At 47.6% G+C, this 20,514-nt stretch overlaps 1 protein-coding gene across 2 annotated transcripts in view; it reads right to left on the reverse strand.

Moving 5' to 3' along the window:
- The window catches only part of MFN2 (mitofusin 2), a 34,702-nt gene extending 19,363 nt beyond the window's left edge, over positions 1 to 15,339 (reverse strand). Inside the window, exons 1-7 of one of the 2 annotated variants that reach the window (XM_044282031.1) lie at positions 15,146 to 15,339; positions 8,261 to 8,315; positions 8,003 to 8,181; positions 7,665 to 7,800; positions 7,056 to 7,218; positions 4,993 to 5,117; positions 38 to 146 (exon numbers count right to left, since the gene is read on the reverse strand). In XM_044282031.1, coding sequence (XP_044137966.1) covers positions 38 to 146; positions 4,993 to 5,117; positions 7,056 to 7,218; positions 7,665 to 7,800; positions 8,003 to 8,177 — 708 coding nt within the window. In that variant the 5' untranslated portion in view covers positions 8,178 to 8,181; positions 8,261 to 8,315; positions 15,146 to 15,339. The remainder of the gene's footprint in view (positions 1 to 37; positions 147 to 4,992; positions 5,118 to 7,055; positions 7,219 to 7,664; positions 7,801 to 8,002; positions 8,182 to 8,260; positions 8,316 to 15,145) is intronic. The other variant, XM_044282032.1, reaches the window with a different exon arrangement.
- Between the last annotated feature and the right edge of the window lie 5,175 nt (positions 15,340 to 20,514).

Consider the following 20,514-nt stretch of genomic DNA (forward strand, 5'->3'; position numbering starts at 1 on the left):
AGGTGATCACAGCACCCGGGACTTGACGGACACTTACTGTCTGCATGAGGGTGGACTCGGAATTCGCCACCAGTACAAACACATCGGCATCGAGGCAAAACTTATCTATCCAGCTGTCCAGCTCAGTGGTCACATCAATGCCCGGGCTGGAAATAGACAAGATATTGATATGGTAAATGAGAGGCAATTTATAAAACGAGGCACACAACACATGACAGACAATGAATCACAGTCTGAGGTCAGTACATAAAGGCCCTGCCATTGTATGGCTCGCTATACAATAAGTGGCCTTGGCTGGACCTGCAGCCAGCGGCACCCATATGAATGCATTGTGCTGCACCAAACTCACACTGCAATAGAAATGAATGGCAGCAATATTTCCCAACAACTTGTAAAGGTCTGTGACTTATAGTTACTGAATGGGAAGGATTGTTGTCTACTTCCAATGGAAGAACGTCAGCTTTGGTCATGTGAAACTCGCACCGCTGGACAGCTTGTTCCAAGGAAGAGATCCAAGAAGAGTCCCATTACACAGAGCAGTGGCCAAGTGGCTCAGATAGGGATCGTGATGTGGCTCTGTGTGGTTTTCAAAAGAATGTTAAAAAAGTGTGCCAAACCTTTTGAAGAAGTATACTAAAATCTATTCTAAATGCCCCCCCAAATTTTTTTTTTTTTTTTAATATACCCCATTTTACTTACAAAATAGGCACCTGAAGTGCGGGTTTCTAGCGCTTTGGAATCCATATATTTGTAAACCGCTGACATGTGGGGCCACAGTGAGGGATGTACTGGCAAAGGCACATATCGCTGCTCCTGCCTGTGCCAGCTCCGCTCTGCTAAAGCGTGGCATAACACATCCCATGTGCTATGCTGGGATTGAGTGGAGCGGGCACAGGCAGAAGCAGCGATGTACTATGCAGAGCTCCTGCCATCAGTAGCTCGGTCCGCTGAAAGCTCTGCATAGCACATCGGTGTAGGAGATCCTGTACTGATGTGCCATGCACAAACTGGTAGTGAAATGGACCCACTGCGAACCGAAGAAACCTCTAATGACTGACGCATATGGGCACGTGAAGATAAGAGTCCTTGATGTCTATCAAGGACAGGTACTCCCCCGGTTCCATAGACGCAATGACCGACCTCAGTGACTCCATCCGGAATCTGCGGACGCAAAAGAAACGGTTGAGCGCCTTGAGGTCCAGAACAGGACAGACCGTGCCCTCTTTTTTGGGAAAAACAAAGAGATTGGAGTAAAACCCCTGAAAACGGTCTTGCACAGGAACCTGAAGAATCACACCTTGCTGCAGCAGCATGCGAATTGCCAGAAAAAAAGAATCTGCAGCTGCGGGAGAGGCCAGAGGAGACGACCGAAAAAAAACGGGACAGAGGGGAGGATTTGAAATCCAGTTTGTAGCCCTCTGCAATGATCAACCTCACCCACGCATCTGAGACGTGAGCCAGCCAAACAAGCTGAAACACATTAAGCCGGCCGCCCACCCGAACGCAGCTCGCCGGGAGCCGCCCGTCATGCAGCGGAGCTCTTACCCTAAGTTCACACCTGAGCGTTTTACAGCGCGTTCAAACGCGCTGTAAAACGCTCAACACATGAAAACCAATGCTTCCCTATGGGAATGGTTCTCACCTGGGCGTTTTACAGCGCGTACGATCGCGCTGTAAAACGCCCGACACATAATCAAGTTCTTGAGCTTCTTTGGGGCGTTTTGACCCGCGTTTGTGGCCATAGGACACTGTAGTCAATCACACAAACTCGCGTCAAACGCGCGTTTACCATTACAAAAAACGCGCATAAAAACGCGCGACAAAAACGTGCGTTTGAGAAACGCTCAGGTGTGAAAGCAGGGTTAGGGTTAAAGAACTTGGAGCGGCTTGAAGGAAGGCTTGCGCTCCTGGCCTGCGGCCGACTTATCGGTTGCTCCCTTGGGGCCGGAAAAACTCTGAAAAGGAATGAAAAAAAGGCTTCCGCTTTTTTGCCTTATTAGACCGCCCCCCGTTCTGAGATAAATGGGTGCTCTTACCACCTGTAGCGTCCGAAATGATCTCATCCAGGCGCTTACCAAAAAGTCTGCCGCCGGTAAAGGGGAGGGCCGTCAGGGTCCGCTTTGAAGCATTATCTGCCGCCCAGCAGGAGAGCCATAGGGTACCGAATGGCCACCAACAGGGCTGACGCGCGAGCCATAAACCTGGCCGCGTCCAAAGATGCTTCACAAATATATGCACTGGCATGCGAGAGCTGCAGGGACACATCTGCAAGTTCCCCCGAGGGGACTACCGAGTCGAGAACCTGACGTAAATTACTTGCCCACTCTCTCATAGCCTTGCTCACTCATGTAGAGGCAAACACTGGCTGCAGCGCTGTGCCCACTGCTTCAAAGGCAGATTTTGCAAACGCTTCCAGCTTCTTATCTTTGATATCAGAAAAAAAAAAAAAACTTCCGCCATTGGCAAGGTAGTATGTTTAGCCAAGCGGGAAACTGGCGGGTCCACTATAGGTGGAACTAACCATTTCTTAGTCAAATCCTCCGGAAAAGGATAAAGGACGTTCAAGCGTTTTGGCAGCAAGAAATGTCTATCAGGGAAATTTCACTCCTTGGAGAGAGAGGAATCAAACTCCTGGTGGTTGGGGAAACACTTGTGCGAATGACTGGACTTCCTAAAGGAAACACCCGAGCTGGCAGATGACGGAGCTGGATCCTCAACCTGCAACGTCTCAATCACTGCCGTAATTAAATTGCCCACCATGGAGGACAGTTTGGATGACTGACCCTCCGGTGAGACAACATCCTCATCTGACCCCCTCTCCTCGGAACATGCCTCTTTAGCTGAGGACACGTCGGAGTGAGACTCTCTAGTAGGAGGAGGAGAGGCCGAGGAAACTGGAGACACAGACACTCTTTTGGGGGAGGATGTTCTGGCCCGTATTGTGGGACGGCCTCGAAGGGCACGCGCCCCATAATCCCCAGGGTCAGACCGGTCAGAGGACTGCCTTGCCGACAAACTCCCCAATATAGCCACAATAGCTTTGTTGGTATTCGAGACATCCTGCACCACCCTAGACAGGGAAAGCGCCCATTCCGGTTCTTCTGTAGCTTGGGTAGCGGGAAGCAACGGGTCCAGAGCCGAGCCACTTGATGACGGTGCAGCACACGAAAAGCAGAGGGAGTCTGACTGAGGGGAAGGAAATTTTGCGTGACAAGACGCACAGGCAAAATGACGCACTAAAGGGACCGCCTGCTTGTGGACCTGGGGTCTGGGTTCAGACATATTGACACCCCAATGAGGAAAGAAGGGAAAGGTTAGGCCCTGTAAGAAGGGACAAACAACACTCACCGAGCCTGTGTCCCTCCAAGCAGCAAGCACCATCAGAGTCCCGCCAGGTGCTTAAAATCCCGGAAGTGGGCGCAGCCTAATCTCCCTCTGCTCTGCTGTTGGTGTGGCAAACACAAGCCCCGCCCCCCAAAATTATGCCACATCTCAGCGCCCGCCCATCATCTTTGGCCACGCTCGGGAAGAAAAAAACGCAGCTGGATCAAGCAAGCCGCATGAGGACGCCAAGGCGTGCGGCCACCAGCAGGAGCAGCCCCCTGAGTCCTGGAAGACGAACGCCCCCAGGTACCATTAAAGGGCTCCATTGATGCCCATAATACAGGTGAAATCACACATGGGAAGGAGAGGGATCACCACCTTCAGTGTGCCGCCCCTTGGTAAGGGACACTACACCGAAAACAGAGGGGACTTTCGCTGAGGCGTCTGTGGTGATGCGATTGCTGGTGGGAGACAAAGGTTTTTACGGGAACCTCTGGTCCATATTTTCTTCAGGAGAGCGGGAGCAAGCAGAGGGTTTCGGTGACTCCCTGGTCTCCCGTCTCCTGGTTGGGAGTGCAGAAAAAAAAAAAAGACAAAATTAGCAAACTAGCAGACCCTGCCTCCTACAGACACTAAGATAAAACTGATTTAGCTTGGTCCCTGAAGGAAGGATATAGCTGAAGAGGGAGGAGCTTACACTTTGTGTGCTTAGTATCCGCCTCCTAGCGGCAACAGCTATTCCCATGGTCAATGCCTGTGTCCCCCAATGAGACGGATGAGAAAAATATATTCCAAAAAAAAAATAAAAAAATTAAAGTTTATAGTTTTTAATAAACTTCTTCAAAAGATTAGGTATATATTTTACTGGCCACACAATTTTGAAGATAAACCGCTCTGTGTAGCGGCACCCTGACTGCTATGTACCTGTAACAAGAGGTGCAGCATCACATAACCAGGACAGAATGTCCTTCACTGCAAAAGAACAATAGACGTTCGATTCAATAACTGCAAGCGAAAATCCCTCCGATTCACAGATTACTGAAGGACAATGAACTCCTTTCTAGCACAGGGTTTTCAAGTCCATGGTTATACCTGCAGTGACTGCATCCAGCACATTTATGATCTTCAGGATAAAGGGTCTATGATTTCATCATCGCTGATCGTCATGAAGTGCCCAGGAACAATTACTTTTGCAATAACTATTCTTAGTACGGTACAAACGTGTCTTTAAAAAGAAACATCTTCTACTGGCAGCAGCCGCTGGCCTAAATCTCCTCCACCCATGCCCATCCCAGTTCCTCTCCACCTTCGCTTTATAGCTTTACAAGCTTCAAAATCATGTTCTCAAAAACATATAAATGAACCTATAGCTTATAATATCCTGCAGGAGCTGAAAAGATCTAAGCCGTGTGTCCAGTAAGGTGCTCATTTATAGACAATAAGCACATATGCAGCCATTTAGTGACATTCATCTAGGCTTCAAAGAAATTCACAATCTCTGCTTTCCCGTCCCCACCACCCCATGGCACCTTCTATACTTTAGTACACTGTAGGGCTGAAATACTGAGACATCTCCACATTTAGCCAACCACCAGGGTGGTACCTCACTGAGAATATTAAGAAATTTGCAAGGACACAAGAGCAAGTTATGTGATCAGTGACTGTTACCTGTCCATCAGCACAAGATCATCCTTCAGCAGGGGGCACTTGGAATTAGGCCACATGACGCTGACCAAGGAACCAGAATCCAGAAGTTCATCCTGATGAAGGGCATGTGCCAGCTGCATCACAGTCTGAAAGAGTTGGGCATGGAATGAAATGATAGATTTCTGTATAATGATACAGTGATCCCTCAAGATACAATGGCTCTCGGGATACAATGTTTTCAACATTGAATGGTCTTTTCTGGGTCATCACAAGTTGAAACTAGACTTAACATACAAAGCTTCATATCCAACCAGTCAAGGCCACTTCTCTGGTAAAATAGGTATTCCTGACTGTTATATGTAAGGACCTGTTTTATCTGTATTAGTTATCTGCTTATTTTTCTTACATCTTCATTTTCTCTCATCTTGGATCACATTTTGGGGCTTTGGAACTGATTACTCAACTTACAATGGTTTCAACATACAGTGGTCATCGAGGAACCAATTAATATTGTAACTTGGGGGCCCACTGTATAGGAGAAGTTTGCCGGTAGTATTAAAAGAAAAAAAGTTACTGAATCCAAGAGTTTTTTTTATACAGATAACCTATCTTCAGGATAGGTCATCAATATCAGATCCGGGGAGATCCAGCTCCCAGCACCACCACAGATCAGCTGTTTGATGAGAATGCATCGCTTGTACAAGCACTGCATTCTCCTCACCGTTTCCATTGCAGAGCAGTGTCCCAAGAGAATGGGACAGAACGTAACTACACCTGCTCTGTCCTATTCAGGTGAATGGGACAGAGGAGCTGTAATTACACTGCTCACCGCAGTGATGTCAACGGCAAGAAGGTATACAGTGAAAACAGTGCAGCGCTTATACAAGCACTGTGTTCTCTTCAAACAGCTGATCAGAGGTCGGACCTCGACAATCTGATATCGATGACCTGTTCTGAGTATAGGTCATCAATACTGCAAACAGGAAAACTCCTTTAAGAAGGTTGTGCCAAATATTAAACGTAGTCCCTATCCACAGGATGGGATCAGCGTCTGACTCGAGAAGGCTTTGACTGCTAGGACCCCACAGATCAAGAGAATGGGGGGGGGGGGGGGGGGGGGGCAATTCCCCTGTATGAATAGAGCAGAAGTTGATCATGCACACTGTTGCTCCATTCATTCTCTATGGTTCTGCAGAGTACAGCACTTGGCTGTTGCGGACAAACCAAAACAGATGCATATAGTGGCAGCATGCACGCTCAACGGCCACTCCATTTTTACAGGAGGGCCCCCATTTTTTTGAGTGGTGGGAGTCCCAAAAGTCAGACCCTCACCAATCAGAAAATGATCCCCTATGCTGTATATAGGGGATAAGTAAACCTTAGCAAAACCTCTTTAAGGCTCCTTTCACCCCTGCGTTCAGGTGTCCGCTCGTGAGCTCCGTTTGAAGGGGCTCACAAGCGTCCCTGAACGCAGCCGTCTGGCCCTAATGCATTCTCAGTGGAGGCGGATCCACTGAGAATGCATCCGCCTGCCAGCTCTCAGCCTCCGCTCCGCTCAGTGAGCGGACACCTGAACGCTGCAAGCAGCGTTCGGGTGTCCGCCTGGCCGTGCGGAGGCGAGCGGATCCGACTTATAATGGAAGTCGATGGGGACGGATCCGCTTGAAGATGACAGCATATGGCTCAATCTTCAAGCGGATCCGTCCCCCATTGACTTACAATGTAAAGTCTGAACGGATCCGCTCAGGCTACTTTCACACTTAGAAAAATTTTCTAAGTTATAATGCAGACGGATCCGTTCTGAACGGAGCCACCGTCTGCATTAATATGAGCGTATCCCTTCAGAACGGATCAGCTCGAACACTAGTGTGAAAGTAGCCTAAGAAGCTCAAAGACTTCAGATAGTGTCTTCAGCTTTGTGCAATGTAAACAAGGATAGATAGATATATCTATATATTATAATTTTTTTCTGACAGCAAGCAGAGATGTGGAAATTATAAAGTTTTGCGAGACAAAACATGTCACTTTTCACGCTCTAGCATATCTGACTTAGGAGGCATAATAAAACTGCGTTCACAAGTCACCTTAACACTCTTCTTCTCCTCTGACCCGTCGGTCAGTAGGTAGGCCTCATTCCCGTCAGACCCCTCCACTCGCAGGAAGCAGTTGGTGGTGTGGCCGATTCCAGAAGGCAGGACTTTGTCCCACAGCATGGCATTAATCACAGTGCTCTTACCATTGCTGGTCCTGGTGCGGAAGAAAGATATAGCATAAGCAAGAAAAATAAGTTCACCTCTTCTGGGGACGTTGTGGCAGCATGCCGATTGTCACCCAGCTTTCTCATAAACAGATGAAATATAAAGCTATTGGACTTTTTTTTTCATATAAACACCTTGTATTCTCCAGGGGCATCTTTTCTTAGAACTGCGCATTGTAACGTTCCTCTGTTATTCCTGTTTGCAATTTATGTATTGACAACTGGGTGTTATCATCTTCCTTGTAACAGGGTTATGATCATTGCTGACAAAAATCGGACTGTTGGGACACTCCCTTATCACAAGGGGAATGGTGACACCCAGTGCATACATTTCCAGGTGGAATAGCAGAAGGAAAGATGAAATAGAATAGGATCTCTCAGGAACCGCTGACTTGGTGCAATGACTGTGGAGAAGGCAGCGGGCAGTTCAACTTACCTGCCAAAGAAGGCCACCTTCATATGACGTCGGGCAAGCACCTCACTGATGCCCTTCACGTTGGTGAGATAGGCCTTGACTTCCAGCACTTGCTCTTCTGAAGCCACTGGATCCAGCTCTGCATTCTGGTAGGTCTCTAAATAATCAGCCAATAGGTTACATGTAGAAACCACAACCGGAGACAGGAAGAAGCTACAGGGAATATTCACAGATATTGTCCTCTGTTATCAATCACTCTTATACTCCAATCACATCCAGAGCTGCAATTCTGCAGGAATCAGCTTGCAACCTGCAGGTAGACACAGACACCCATCACTGTACACAAGGCACCGTCTCACCCTCCAAGAAGTTGTAGCTTTCCTGGATGTAAGCCCCGAGCTGGTCGAAGATGCCATTGATCTTCTTCTTGGCGGTCACAAAGTGCTTGAGCGGAGAGGCGTTGACGTCAGCCATGAATCTCTTATCCTTCTTGGTGGAGATTCTAGGTGATGGTCGGGCGAACAGAAGGGACATTGCGCTGCGGGAGGAGACACAGTCACTAAGATTTGCGAAGATGATGAAGCGATCAATTCTTCACACTGCACTCGTATACTGACCAGATATATCACCGCACGGACGCCACGCCGAGCCAACTGAGCCGAACCGTTAACCCTACCGGCAGAAGTAGATGGAGTGAAGCAATGTGACTATACATGAAGCAGAGCCGAGCTGTGTATGTCAGGAGCTACAGCGCCCACAATTCACCCAAATGTATAAGCCCTCTGTGTCCTGTGATCACCGATAGGAACTGCCCTGTCTGAGGGGTACAGCCGACTTCTAGGATTATATAAGGTAAATCCACACACTGTGCAGATAAGACATGATACAGGGTATCCATGGGCTTAAAGGGGTCCTGTCTTTAATGTAAAAGTAAAATAAAAATAAAAAAAACAACACACAATTTTAGATTCAATGCCTCAAAGTTTAAGACCACTGCTTGCTGTCATTCAATAGGGACCTTCATTATTTACTCCTAAAGGATATAATTGTGTCCTGTTCATGTCACGCACACAGAATGTGTCCTGTAATAAGACCAGCACTGTGTGAAAGTCCCTGCTGAGCGTCAGCAAGCAGAAATCTGGAGAACGGAGAGGAAATGATACAGAAAGTATATGAGAATATGGCAGACCTTTAAATTTAAGGGGTTGTCCTATTCAAGTGTATAGGAAGGAGCCGTCCCATAGAAGTGAATGAGACGGCTTAGGCTACTTTCACTCTAGCGTTAAAGTTTTCCGATATTGAGATCCGTCATAGGGGCTCAATACCGGAAAAAATACTCTTCAGTTTTGTCCCCATTCATTGAACTGAACTGAACAGAATGGAATGCTCTAAAATGCATTCTGTTCCGTTTAGTTGCGTTCCTACACCGGAGAGCAAACCGCAACATGTTGTAGTTTGCGTTCCGTCCTGGGATGCGGAGCAAGACGGATCCGGCATTACCCCCAATGCAAGTCAATGGGGACGGATCCATTTTCTCTGCCACAATCGAAAACAGATCCGTCCCCCATTGACTTTCAATAGAGTTCATGAAGGATCCGTCTTGGCAATGTTAAGGATAATACAACCGGATGCAGATGTTGTATTATCAGTAATGGAAGAGTTTTTGCTGAACTCTGCCAGGTCCAGTGTGAAAGTAGCCTTACCTGTAATTGCACTGCTCACAGCTGCAGATGGCGAGCAGGTAAACAATGAAGGGAAGGCAGCCCTCGTAGGAGCGCGGCCTTCTCTTCATACAGCTGATCAGCAGGGGTGCAGGGTGTCGGACCCCTGCCTATCCGATATTGGTGACCTATCCTCAGTTATATCCACGTTACCAATATCTGATCAGTAAGGGTCCGACACAAGGCAACCCCAACCAATCAGCTGTTTGAAGAGGTGGCAGCGCTGCAGTGAGCACCGTACATTGTTTAGTGGCTGTGATTGGTATTGCAGCCATTGGGTAAGGGCTACACGGTGACACTGGTCACGCGACACCTGGCCAGGATCGCTGAGTAGCGGTGATCCCATAAAAATAAATAGGATCGCCACGGCAGTAGCAAGAAATCCGGCCGTGTTGGATTTCATGCAACTGCTGCCGCGATCCCATGCATTTCTATGGGATCACCGCTACTCAGCGATCCTGGCCGCGACAGGTGTCGCCGTGTAGCCCTCGCATTACTGATAAACACTCTTCAAACAACTGATCAGATATCGATAGCATCCTCAATGTTGAACTCCTGGAAAACCGATTTAAGCAACGGTTAGCATCTGGTTAAAACCAGAATACCCCTTTAAATCTCCACCTTATCAGGACATATGGGTGTAATATAATAGGATTCTTTCAGTAAGAGCAACTTTCACTCTGACATTTATGTATTCCAGAAAGGGCTAGTCGGCTTTAATCTACTCCCCCCGGCAATCAGCGCTCACTATGAGGCATCCAGGACCCTGACAACTCATCTACAGCAGGAATTCCCCCCCCCGCCTCACAAGATGCATCCTCTGCTGAGATGGTTAGGAGCTTCTCCAGTTCTGGTACTACAACTCCCAGCCGGGAGTTCCAGACCACCGATTATTACAGCTTATGCACACATGCATACAGTCATATAAAGTGAAAGCCAGGACTGCAGCCGGGCCCGGAATGGCGCGGGGAATCTGTGTGAAAGGGCAGATATAATTAGCCGTGCACACAGCAGCGTCAGCCTCCTGACTCCCAGGTACAGCTGTTGTCTGGGGCGTGCCCTTCAGACATACAGATAGCAGGCCTGTCGCTGGGTGAAGCGGGATGACCTCTGAGCCTGGCACCTGTCAAACCAGACGGTACAGTACAGTTCACTCAGGACTATGCTCTAGATCATTCTGGATGTCTATTTAACCCTTCTGTGACCTGCACCCAGAGCTGGAAATGTTGTAATTAACCCTGTAGCTACAGCAGGTATCTTTTATTAAAGGAATATTCCTACCTGACAAAGTGATGGATTATTGCATGCATATGCTATCGGTCGGGGACAGAGCACTGCTTTACCGCTGGGTTCCTAGGTTTTCTCTACATACGGTAGCAGTGCCCCAAACACTAGCAGACCCCATGCACTGTGCTGCAGCTCCCCGTATCGCCCCCTTAGGGTCTGCAGCAGTCCCAGAGGTTAGACCCCCACCAAACAAAGTGATGGCTGATCCTAGTGTAACCTGTGCTCTCCAGCTGTTGTGAAACTACAACCCCAGGCATGCCCTGACAGCGCAATAATTGAGGGCATGCTGGGAGTCACAGTTTCACAATAGCTGGAGAGGCACACATGGGGGATCTGTCTTAGGCCTCGTACACATGACCGTGTCCGTTTTGCGGTCTGCAAATCCGCAAACTACAGATGCGTGTGCGGTCTGCATTTTTTGTTGACCCACTAATTTCAATCAATCCGTGATGTGCATAGGCGTATTTCTGATGGTAAATGACCCCCATAGTCTATCTTTTTGTGGATTGAATATACAGATGCAGAACGCACACAGATCATCTGCGTTCCTTCTGTATGTCGATTCCACAAAGAGATAGAATGTGTCCCCAAAATGCAGATCACGGACCCACTGAAATCAATGTGTCCACAAAGAATGTGGATACAGCATGGATAGTATCCGGATTCTGCAGGTCCACAACTTGTGGACCTGCAAAATACATATGGTCGTGTGCATGAGGCCTGACATGTGCCAGTACGGGTGACATTCAGTTTAGATGGCACCAATATAAGGGTGTTAATCACAATAATCTATGGGTTCGCAATGTACCGCCATGCTCCATCAGATGCCGTATTGTGGAGACATTGTCCCCTAGAAGCAGATTACTAAGAGACCTCCATAGTGCTGAACTAGTCATGTGGAGACCTAAATGTACAATTGCCTTCAAATACAATCCTTGCAGTAAATACTACCGTTGCTGTACAGACACCAGTTGCAGCAGGTTGTGGGCAGGAAGGTTCAATGTCCCTCTGTACGTGCAGAAGTCATCGTCTGGTCACATACAGCACCGTATAACGCAACACAAGGCAGGGATTTCTGCATATCTACAGCTGCGACTGAGGCATCAGGTGACAGATACCATCTATCAGCACAGCGCCTCACTGATACCATATGGAGCAGTATTAATGAATGCTCCAGCCAGCATGCCGGGGGGGGGGGGGGGGGGGGGGGACTACTTCTTATAATAACACAAAGGAGCCTAAAATGGCAATATATTACAGTGAAGCTCCTTTACGCCAACATCCCATAATCCAGAAAGTCTACTAAATGGGACATATTTCGGAATCACCTTTAGAGGGAACCTGTCACCAGGATTTTGTGCATAGAGCTGAGGACATGGGCTGCTAGATGGCCACTAGCACATCTGCAATACCCAGTCCCCATAGCTCTGTGTGCTTTTATTGTGTTAAAAAACAGTTTTGATCCATATGCAAATGACCTGATATGAGTCCTGTATCCGGAGATGAGTCAAGCGGAAAGGAGCCCAGCACCGCCCCGCGTCCTCCGAATCTCCTCCTTGCTGGTTGACGTCACAGAGCTGGAGCGCCGAAATCTTGCGATGTGCGAGCTAGCGCATGCACAGTGTCGGCATCATGTTCATTCCCTGTACTGGCATCAGCACAGGGAACAAACTATGCATGCGCTAGCTCGCGCATCGCGAGATTTCGGCGCTCCAGCTCTGTGACGTCAGCCAGCAAGGAGGAGATTCGGAGGACGCGGGGCGGTGCTGGGCGCCTTTCCGCTTGACTCATCTCCGGCTACAGGACTCATATCAGGTAATTTGCATATCAATCAAAACTTTTTTAACACAATAAAAGCGCAGAGAGCTCTGGGGACTGGGTACTGCAGATGTGCTAGTGGCCATCTAGCAGCCCATGTCCCCAGCTCTATGCGCAAAATCATGGCGACAGGTTCCCTTTAAGGTTCTGGTCAGCAGTTTTTGCAGGTTTCACTCACATCCAACAGTTCTTTCATTTTCTGACTGTCATAGGGGACATTTATGGAGTAGTGATAGGATACACCATAAATGTGGGACCTGCTCCCATCTCAAGAACAGGGCCCACCACGAATGCAGAGGACACTGCGCATGTGTGGCTCTCTCTATGTACTGCTATGGGAGTTGTCCGGAGCAGTGCACGGCTCTCTCCATTCACGGCAATCCCAATTCTTGAGTTAGGGCTCATGTATTTTCGGTCCGCAAAAAATACAGATGACGTCCGTGTGCATTCAGTATTTTGCAGAACAGCTGGCCCCTAACAGAACTGTCATATCCTTGTCCGTAATGCGGACTATAGGACATGTTCAATTTTTTTGCAGAACGGACATGTGGACATACAGAAACGGAATGCACACGGAGTAACTTCCACAAAAAAAAAAAAAAAAACGAACGGACACGGAAAAAAAATATGTTTGTGTGCATGAGCCCTTAAGGATCGGTCACCAGTATCTGATTGGTGGGGGTCCAACACCTAAGACCCCTTATGATCAGCAGCTTGAGAGGGCACCGACACTCCTGTGAGCACCGCCGCCTTGTCTCAGCTTTCCGTAGGCCAGTGACAAGTTCATCAATCATGTGGCCTAGGCCCATAGAAGTGAATGGGGCTGAGCTGCAATACCAAACACAGCCACTATACAATATACAGCGCTGTGCTTGGTGAGCACAGAGAAGGCGATCACAGGAGAGCCGATGCCTTCGCAAAGCAGCTGATCAGCGGGGGTCCTGGGTGTCGGCCCTCGCCGATCACATACTGGGGGGAAAAAAAGCAAAAAAAAAAAAAAGCTGAGAAAACCCGTTTAAGCCTTATTTACATGTAACAAGTAGGGCAGTGATTCATCCATGAAGACGTCTGTGTTTGGTCCATGTGTCAGTTTTTTGCCCTGGGCGTGTTATCCGTATGTCACGTGCACTGCTAGGCTGAAAAGAGATTTCTAGAGCATCTCCTAACAATGATCAGTGAAAACCACTGACACATTTCAGAGGCCTTCATTCTTGTGTCAGATTTTTCACTGACCCATAGACTTCAATGAGCGTGTTGGAGCTGCGTCTCTGTGATTGAGGTGTAAATAAACACATTCTAATCAATGGAGCCATGTGCTGCCCAGGAGTCACCGACGTCAAAATAAGGCTTTAGGAGCCAGTCCCACCCCTATCGGACATGGCACCTCAGTCCGGATGGGACAAAACGTAGTCCTAATTTATATAAATTCCTGTAATTCTGAACGCTTGGCAACTTTTGCATATTTTCAGAAGCATTTCCCCGTTGCTATGTACGGGTACGTTCACACTGAGTACGCAACAAAAAAGCCTGCGGATCATCTGCTTTGATTTCAACGGAAAAAACACTGATTAATTTAGATGACTGACGGTTGTTTTTTCTGAGTTTTAAAAAACTGTAGCGTGACAAAAAAAAAGGAAGTGAATTTCATTCCTAGTGCAGCTCCTACATCGAATCCACATCCAAATTTTGGGCAAGATCAAATACCGCATCTGAATAAAAACCGCATCCAAACAAACAACACATGGAATCCTGAAGCAGATTCTGCGTCCGTTTTTTTTCTTCAGCCTCTGTGTAAATAACCCCTGAGGGTACTTTCACACTAGCGTTTTTCTTTTCCGGCAATAAGTTCCGTCACAGGGGCTCTATACCGGAAAAGAACTGATCAGGTATATCCCCATGCATTCTGAATGGAGAGCAATCAGTTCAGGATGCATCAGGATGTCTTCAGTTCAGTCATTTTGACTGTTCAGGACGGAGATAATACCGCAGCATGCTGCAGTTTTATCTCCGTCCAAAATTCCGGAACACTTGCCTGAATGCCGGATCCTGCATTAATTTACATTGAAGTGTATTAGTGCCGGATCCGGCATTAAGTGTTCCGGCAAAACAGATCCGACTTTCCCGTCTGCGCAGACCTTTAAAAATGCAAAAAATAAATAAATGAATACCGGATCAGTTTTTCCGGATGACACCAGAGAGACAGATCCGCTATTTCAATGCATTTGTCAGACGGATGCGGGTGCCATCAGTTTGCGTCCGGCGACGGAACTGCCTGCTGGAATCCTCTGCCGCAAGTGTGAAAGTACCCTAAGTAGAGGCTTTTCTCCCATTATATGTAAGGCTCTGTTCACATTTCCATTAGGAGCCTCCATCAGTAATTCCGTCATATGCTCTATTCTTCCCGTCCAAATTAAGTTAACCCTATAGACCAACTATCAATCAGTGGGGTCCATCATAGGTCAGATCCTGTGATGGAGCAGAAAAATAAAAATTCTAGCAGAAGTTTCCTATACTTTCCTGTAACAGCTCAATAATCCAGACTATCTGATAATCCGGCACCTGTCAGGTCCCGCTGATGCCAGATTAGGAGGATGTCTCTGTATCATATGCATTGCACGCTGTAATGTCCCCGTTACTGTACATACGTTACATGCAGCCCCGCCCCTCCCCGCTTACTTATCAGTGCCAGTAGTCAGCAGGCCTTCATGCCACACACAGAGCCCGGGCAGTGTGGGTACTCCAGGTGCAGTGCTTACTCCCAGTCCTTCTCCTCAGCGCGCCCATCACCAGCCTCTGACACCTGAGCGACCTGTGAAGGGTACAGCACAGGAAGCCGCAACCGCCGGCGAGCAGGCACGCCTCCGACCTCAGACCCCGCCTACCGCCGCATCTGATTGGCTGGATGACGTCCGGATTCTAAGAGACCGAACACTAGAGGGATAAAACCTTCGAACACGCTGTCCCGCCTCAATTATGTAATCCACTTCTGGATAGTAACGTGCCTGGAGCGGACTCCAACAAAATGGCCACGGCTTGTAATACTTTTGAGACCTAAGGGAGACCGCGTTGTTTTGGCTCTAGTGGTTATAAAGGTGGAGGTCGAGAAGATTCCTGTCACGATGCTTTGTCTAGTATGGACAGAGTTGGTCCTGGAAGGTCCTTCCTGCCTCAGCTCCAGTCTACACAGTTCAGTAGTGAGGAGCGAGAACCTGGGAAGCAGCTCCAGACACTTCTGCTGAAATGATTAGAATAGACTACAGTTCCTTGCAGGAGCTTGTGGTAGAATCTCCATCCTAGTGGACTCCCTATAGAGGAGACTGGGGTGGAGCTCCTCAATAGAGGGGACTGGAGTGCCCTAGCCATATGCCATCCATGTGTGAGATGGACAAACCCCTTATGTTGTGGGTTTAACCTATTGGAAATCTTCCCCGTGTGGCCGTACCCTCCAAATCCACACCACAAGGCATTTATTTTACCCTGTAGATTAGTTTTTCTTCTGCAGCACGTGGTTGAGATTTTCCAAAAGCTCATTCAGGTCACTATGACTGTAAGGCCCCTTTCACACGGGCGAGATTTCCACGCAGGTGCAATTCGTGAGGTGAACCCGCACTGAAACCGGACCCATTCATTTCTATAGGGCTGTGCACATGAGCAGTGATTTTCACCACTTGTGTGTTGCGTTAAAATCACAGCATGCTCCTCTTTGTGCGTTTTTCACGTAACGCAGGCCACATAGAGATGAACGGGGTTGCGTGAAAATCGCAAGCAAGTGCGGATGCGGTGCGATTTTCACGCACGGTTGCTAGGTGATTGGTATGGAGACCCGATCATTAGGGGGAAATAATAGCATTCTGAATACAGAATAGGGCTGGAGGGGTTAAATATTTTCTTTTAACTCACCTTAATCCACTTGTTCGCGCAGCTGGCATCTCTTCTGTCTTCTTCTGTGAGGAATAGGACCTTTGATGACATCACTACGTTCATCACATGGTCCGTCACATGATCCATCACCAAGGTAAAAGATCATGTGACGGACCACGTGATGACCGCAGTGACGTCATCAAAGGTCCTATTCCTCACAGAACAAGACAGAAGAGATGCCGGCTGCGCGAACAAGTGGATTAAGGTGAGTTAAATTATTATTATTATTTTTTTAACCCCTCCAGTCCTATTGTACTATGCATTCTGTATTCAGAATGCTATTATTTTCCTTTATAACCATGTTATAAGGGAAAATAATACAATCTACACAACCTTGAACCCAAACCTGAACTTCTGTGAAGAAGTCCGGGTCTGGGTACCACAGTCAGTTTTTTATCACGCTTGTGCAAAACGCATTGCACCCGCGCGATAAAAACAGCAACGGAACGCAATCGCAGTCAAAACTGACTGCAATTGGGTACCTACTCGCGCGGATCAGTTTAGATGTTTTTTTCAAACATTTTTTTTGGGCTGCGCAGGACGGATACGGTATTGTGAATGCTGGATCCGACACTAATACATTCCTATGGGAAAAAATGCCGGATCCGGCATTCAGGCAAGTGTTCAGTTTTTTTGGCCGGAGATAAAACCGCAGCATGCTGCGGTATTATCTCCGTCCTGAACAGTCAAAAAGACTGAGCTGAAGACATCCTGATGCATCCTGAACGGATTGCTCTCCATTCAGAATGCATTAGAATAAAACTGATCAGTTATTTTCCGGTATTGAGCCCCTAGGACGGAACTCAATACCGGAAAAGAATAACGCTAGTGTGAAAGAACCCTTATATGAATAATAAATAAATAATAAACACAAATTTTATATCAGTATCTTTGGTTTTGTTTAGAGATGATCGAATTTCCACTTATGAAAGAGAGGACTCCCCTGCATAACAGAAAAGCCCATAGACTTCTATTATGACGGAATGAATAACGGAATGCCTCTAAAGGCATTCCGTCACAGAATTGCGTTATGGTCCGTGGTAACGGAATCCATAACACAATTCACCTTTAAGGCTACTTTCACACTCGCGTTTTGGCTTTCCGTTTGTGAGATCCGTTCAGGGCTCTCACAAGCGGTCTAAAACGGATCAGTTTTGCCCAAATGCATTCTGAATGGAAAAGAATACGCTCAGAATGCATCAGTTTGCCTCCGATCAGTCTCCATTCCGCTCTGGAGGCGGACACCAAAACGCTACTTGCAGCGTTTGCTGTTGGTCTGACGAAACTGAGCCAAACGGATCCGTCCTAGCACACAATGTAAGTCAATGGGGACGGATCTGTTTTCTCTGGCACAATAGTAAACGGATCCGTCTCCCATTGACTTTCAATGGAGTTCATGACGGAGCCGTCTTGGCTATGTTAAAGATAATACAAATGTATCCATTCATGACGGATGCATGCGGTTGTATTATTGTAACGGATCCGTTTTTGCAGATCCATGATGGATCCGCCCAAAATGTGAGTGTGAAAGTAGTCTAACCAACAAACAAAGTGTGAACGACTTTCAAAATATGAAATTCGCTCATCTCTAGTTTTGTTTTCTTTTGTTTGAATAGTTAGGTTGTAATATAGGAAATATGAAGAATAATTTTTCGTTATAGTTATATATTTAATTTTTAGTTTGTTTTATTTTATATAAAGTAATTAATATATGTATATAAATATATAAATAATAGAAATATTAACATCAAATTATTAGTTATTAATTATAGTTATTAACTATTCAAATTGTACTTAGTTTAATAAAAGGGATGTGTGTTTTTTTGTGTTTTTTTTGTTTTGTTTTTTAACCAATGGGTATTTCCTTCAATACAAAACTGAATTTCAGGTTGGAATTTTTAGTGCAAAAAAAATCACCCTCATATATTTTTTTTTTGACACTTTTTTTTTCTACCTGAAATTAATGGGAAGCTGTTTTGAGGCAGAGTGGCACCGAAACCAGTGCGAAAAAAACTCCATATGAACTGGCTCTAATATGCAGAGACTTTTCTGCACTCAGAGCACTACAGGCAGATGTTACAATACAGACTGTGCAAACAGTGCACGTTTTGTAGCATTTTTACTCTTTTTTGGGGTCAGACTAGTTTCACACCAGCGGCAAGGGACTCCGGCAGGTGAACAGCCTGTCTGATCAGTGCTGCCGCTAGTGCACGCGTGCCCCCGGACTACTGCTCCGGCCCCATTGACTATAATGTCATACTTTTATTCTGGCCGCCTCTCGGCATGCGCTGCCATGCTGCTGACGGAACTCCGCCCCGCCCCCATTATAGTCAATCGGGCCAGAGAGGTAGTTCGGGGGCACGCGTGCACTAGCGGCAACATGGATCTGACAGGCAGTTCATCCGATGGAACAGCCTGCTGGAGTCCCTTGCCGCTAGTGTGAAAGTAGCCATAGTAGTGTTTTTTCACAATGCAGCATAAAGTAGTTGTGGCGTGTTTTTCCAGACTTCTCTATAGGACTTTAAAAAATGCAGAATAAGGGCTCATTCAGATGACCGTATGTGTTGTCTATGATGGAAATGCCTATTCTTGTCCGCAATTGTCGACATGAGTAGGACACGCTCTATCTTTTTTGAGGGGCCACAGAACGGAAGTACGGATGTCTTTTGAAGCCCCATTGAAATGAATGGGTCTGCATCCATTCCACAAAATTGCGGAATGGATGCAGACACATAAATACGGTCGTGTGAATGGGCCCTAAGGCTTTATTCACAGTGTTCAGTCAGTGATATTAAAGGGGTATTCCCATCTATGTAATCATGTCTCATTCAATTACACCCCCCCAAATAAAGTTTTTACTAAATACAACTAATTAAAAAAAAACCTACTTTTCTTTTATAAATTCCAAATCCCAAATCCCTAGTTTATAAGCGCTGCCCATGGATACGGCCGCCGCTCGCCGGCCGCATCCAATGGCCGCGCTTGCGCACTCCTTCCCTGGTGATCTAGCGGCGGCTGTACTGATTATAAAGAACGCGCACGTCGCCGGGCGGTTCGCGCATGCGCAGATCTATTTTCCTTTTAGCCGCGATCTGCGCATGCGCGGCCGATTAGCTTGTGGAAGGGAGAGAGGACTCAGAGAGCGGACGGCGTGGGAGAGACAGCGTGGTAAGTATATGTTATATATGAGATTGGGGGCTGATGGAGGCACTGGAGGGGGCAGACGGACTGACTTTTGGGGCGGATGGATGATGATGGGGGGCTATATGAGGCTAAATGAGGCTAATGGGGGGCTATATGAGGCTAATGGGGGGGCTATATGAGGCTAATGGGGGGCTATATGAGGCTGATGGGGGGCAAAGGAGGCTGATGGGGGCTATAGGAGGCTGATGGGGGCATATGAGGCTGATGGGGGGCATATGAGGCTGATGGGGGCATATGAGGCTGATGGGGGCTATATGAGGCTGATGGGGGCTATATGAGGCTGATGGGGGCTGTATGAGGCTGATGGGGGCATATGAGGCTGATGGGGGGCATATGAGGCTGGGGGCTATATGAGGCTGATGGGGGCTATATGAGGCTGATGGGGGGCTATATGAGGCTGATGGGGGGCATATGAGGCTGATGGGGGCTATATGAGGCTGATGGGGGCTATATGAGGCTGATGGGGGCTGTATGAGGCTGATGGGGGGCTGTATGAGGCTGATGGGGGCATATGAGGCTGATGGGGGCTGTATGAGGCTGATGGGGGGCTGTATGAGGCTGATGGGGGCATATGAGGCTGATGGGGGGCATATGAGGCTGATGGGGGCTATATGAGGCTGATGGGGGCTGTATGAGGCTGATGGGGGCATATGAGGCTGATGGGGGCATATGAGGCTGGGGGCTATATGAGGCTGATGGGGCTATATGAGGCTGATGGGGGCTATATGAGGCTGATGGGGGCTGTATGAGGCTGATGGGGGGCTGTATGAGGCTGATGGGGGGCATATGAGGCTGATGGGGGCTATATGAGGCTGATGGGGGCTATATGAGGCTGATGGGGGGCTGTATGAGGCTGATGGGGGCATATGAGGCTGATGGGGGGCATATGAGGCTGGGGGCTATATGAGGCTGATGGGGGG

This window comes from Bufo gargarizans, chromosome 2, assembly GCF_014858855.1.
Source record: "Bufo gargarizans isolate SCDJY-AF-19 chromosome 2, ASM1485885v1, whole genome shotgun sequence".
Lineage (NCBI taxonomy): Eukaryota > Metazoa > Chordata > Amphibia > Anura > Bufonidae > Bufo > Bufo gargarizans.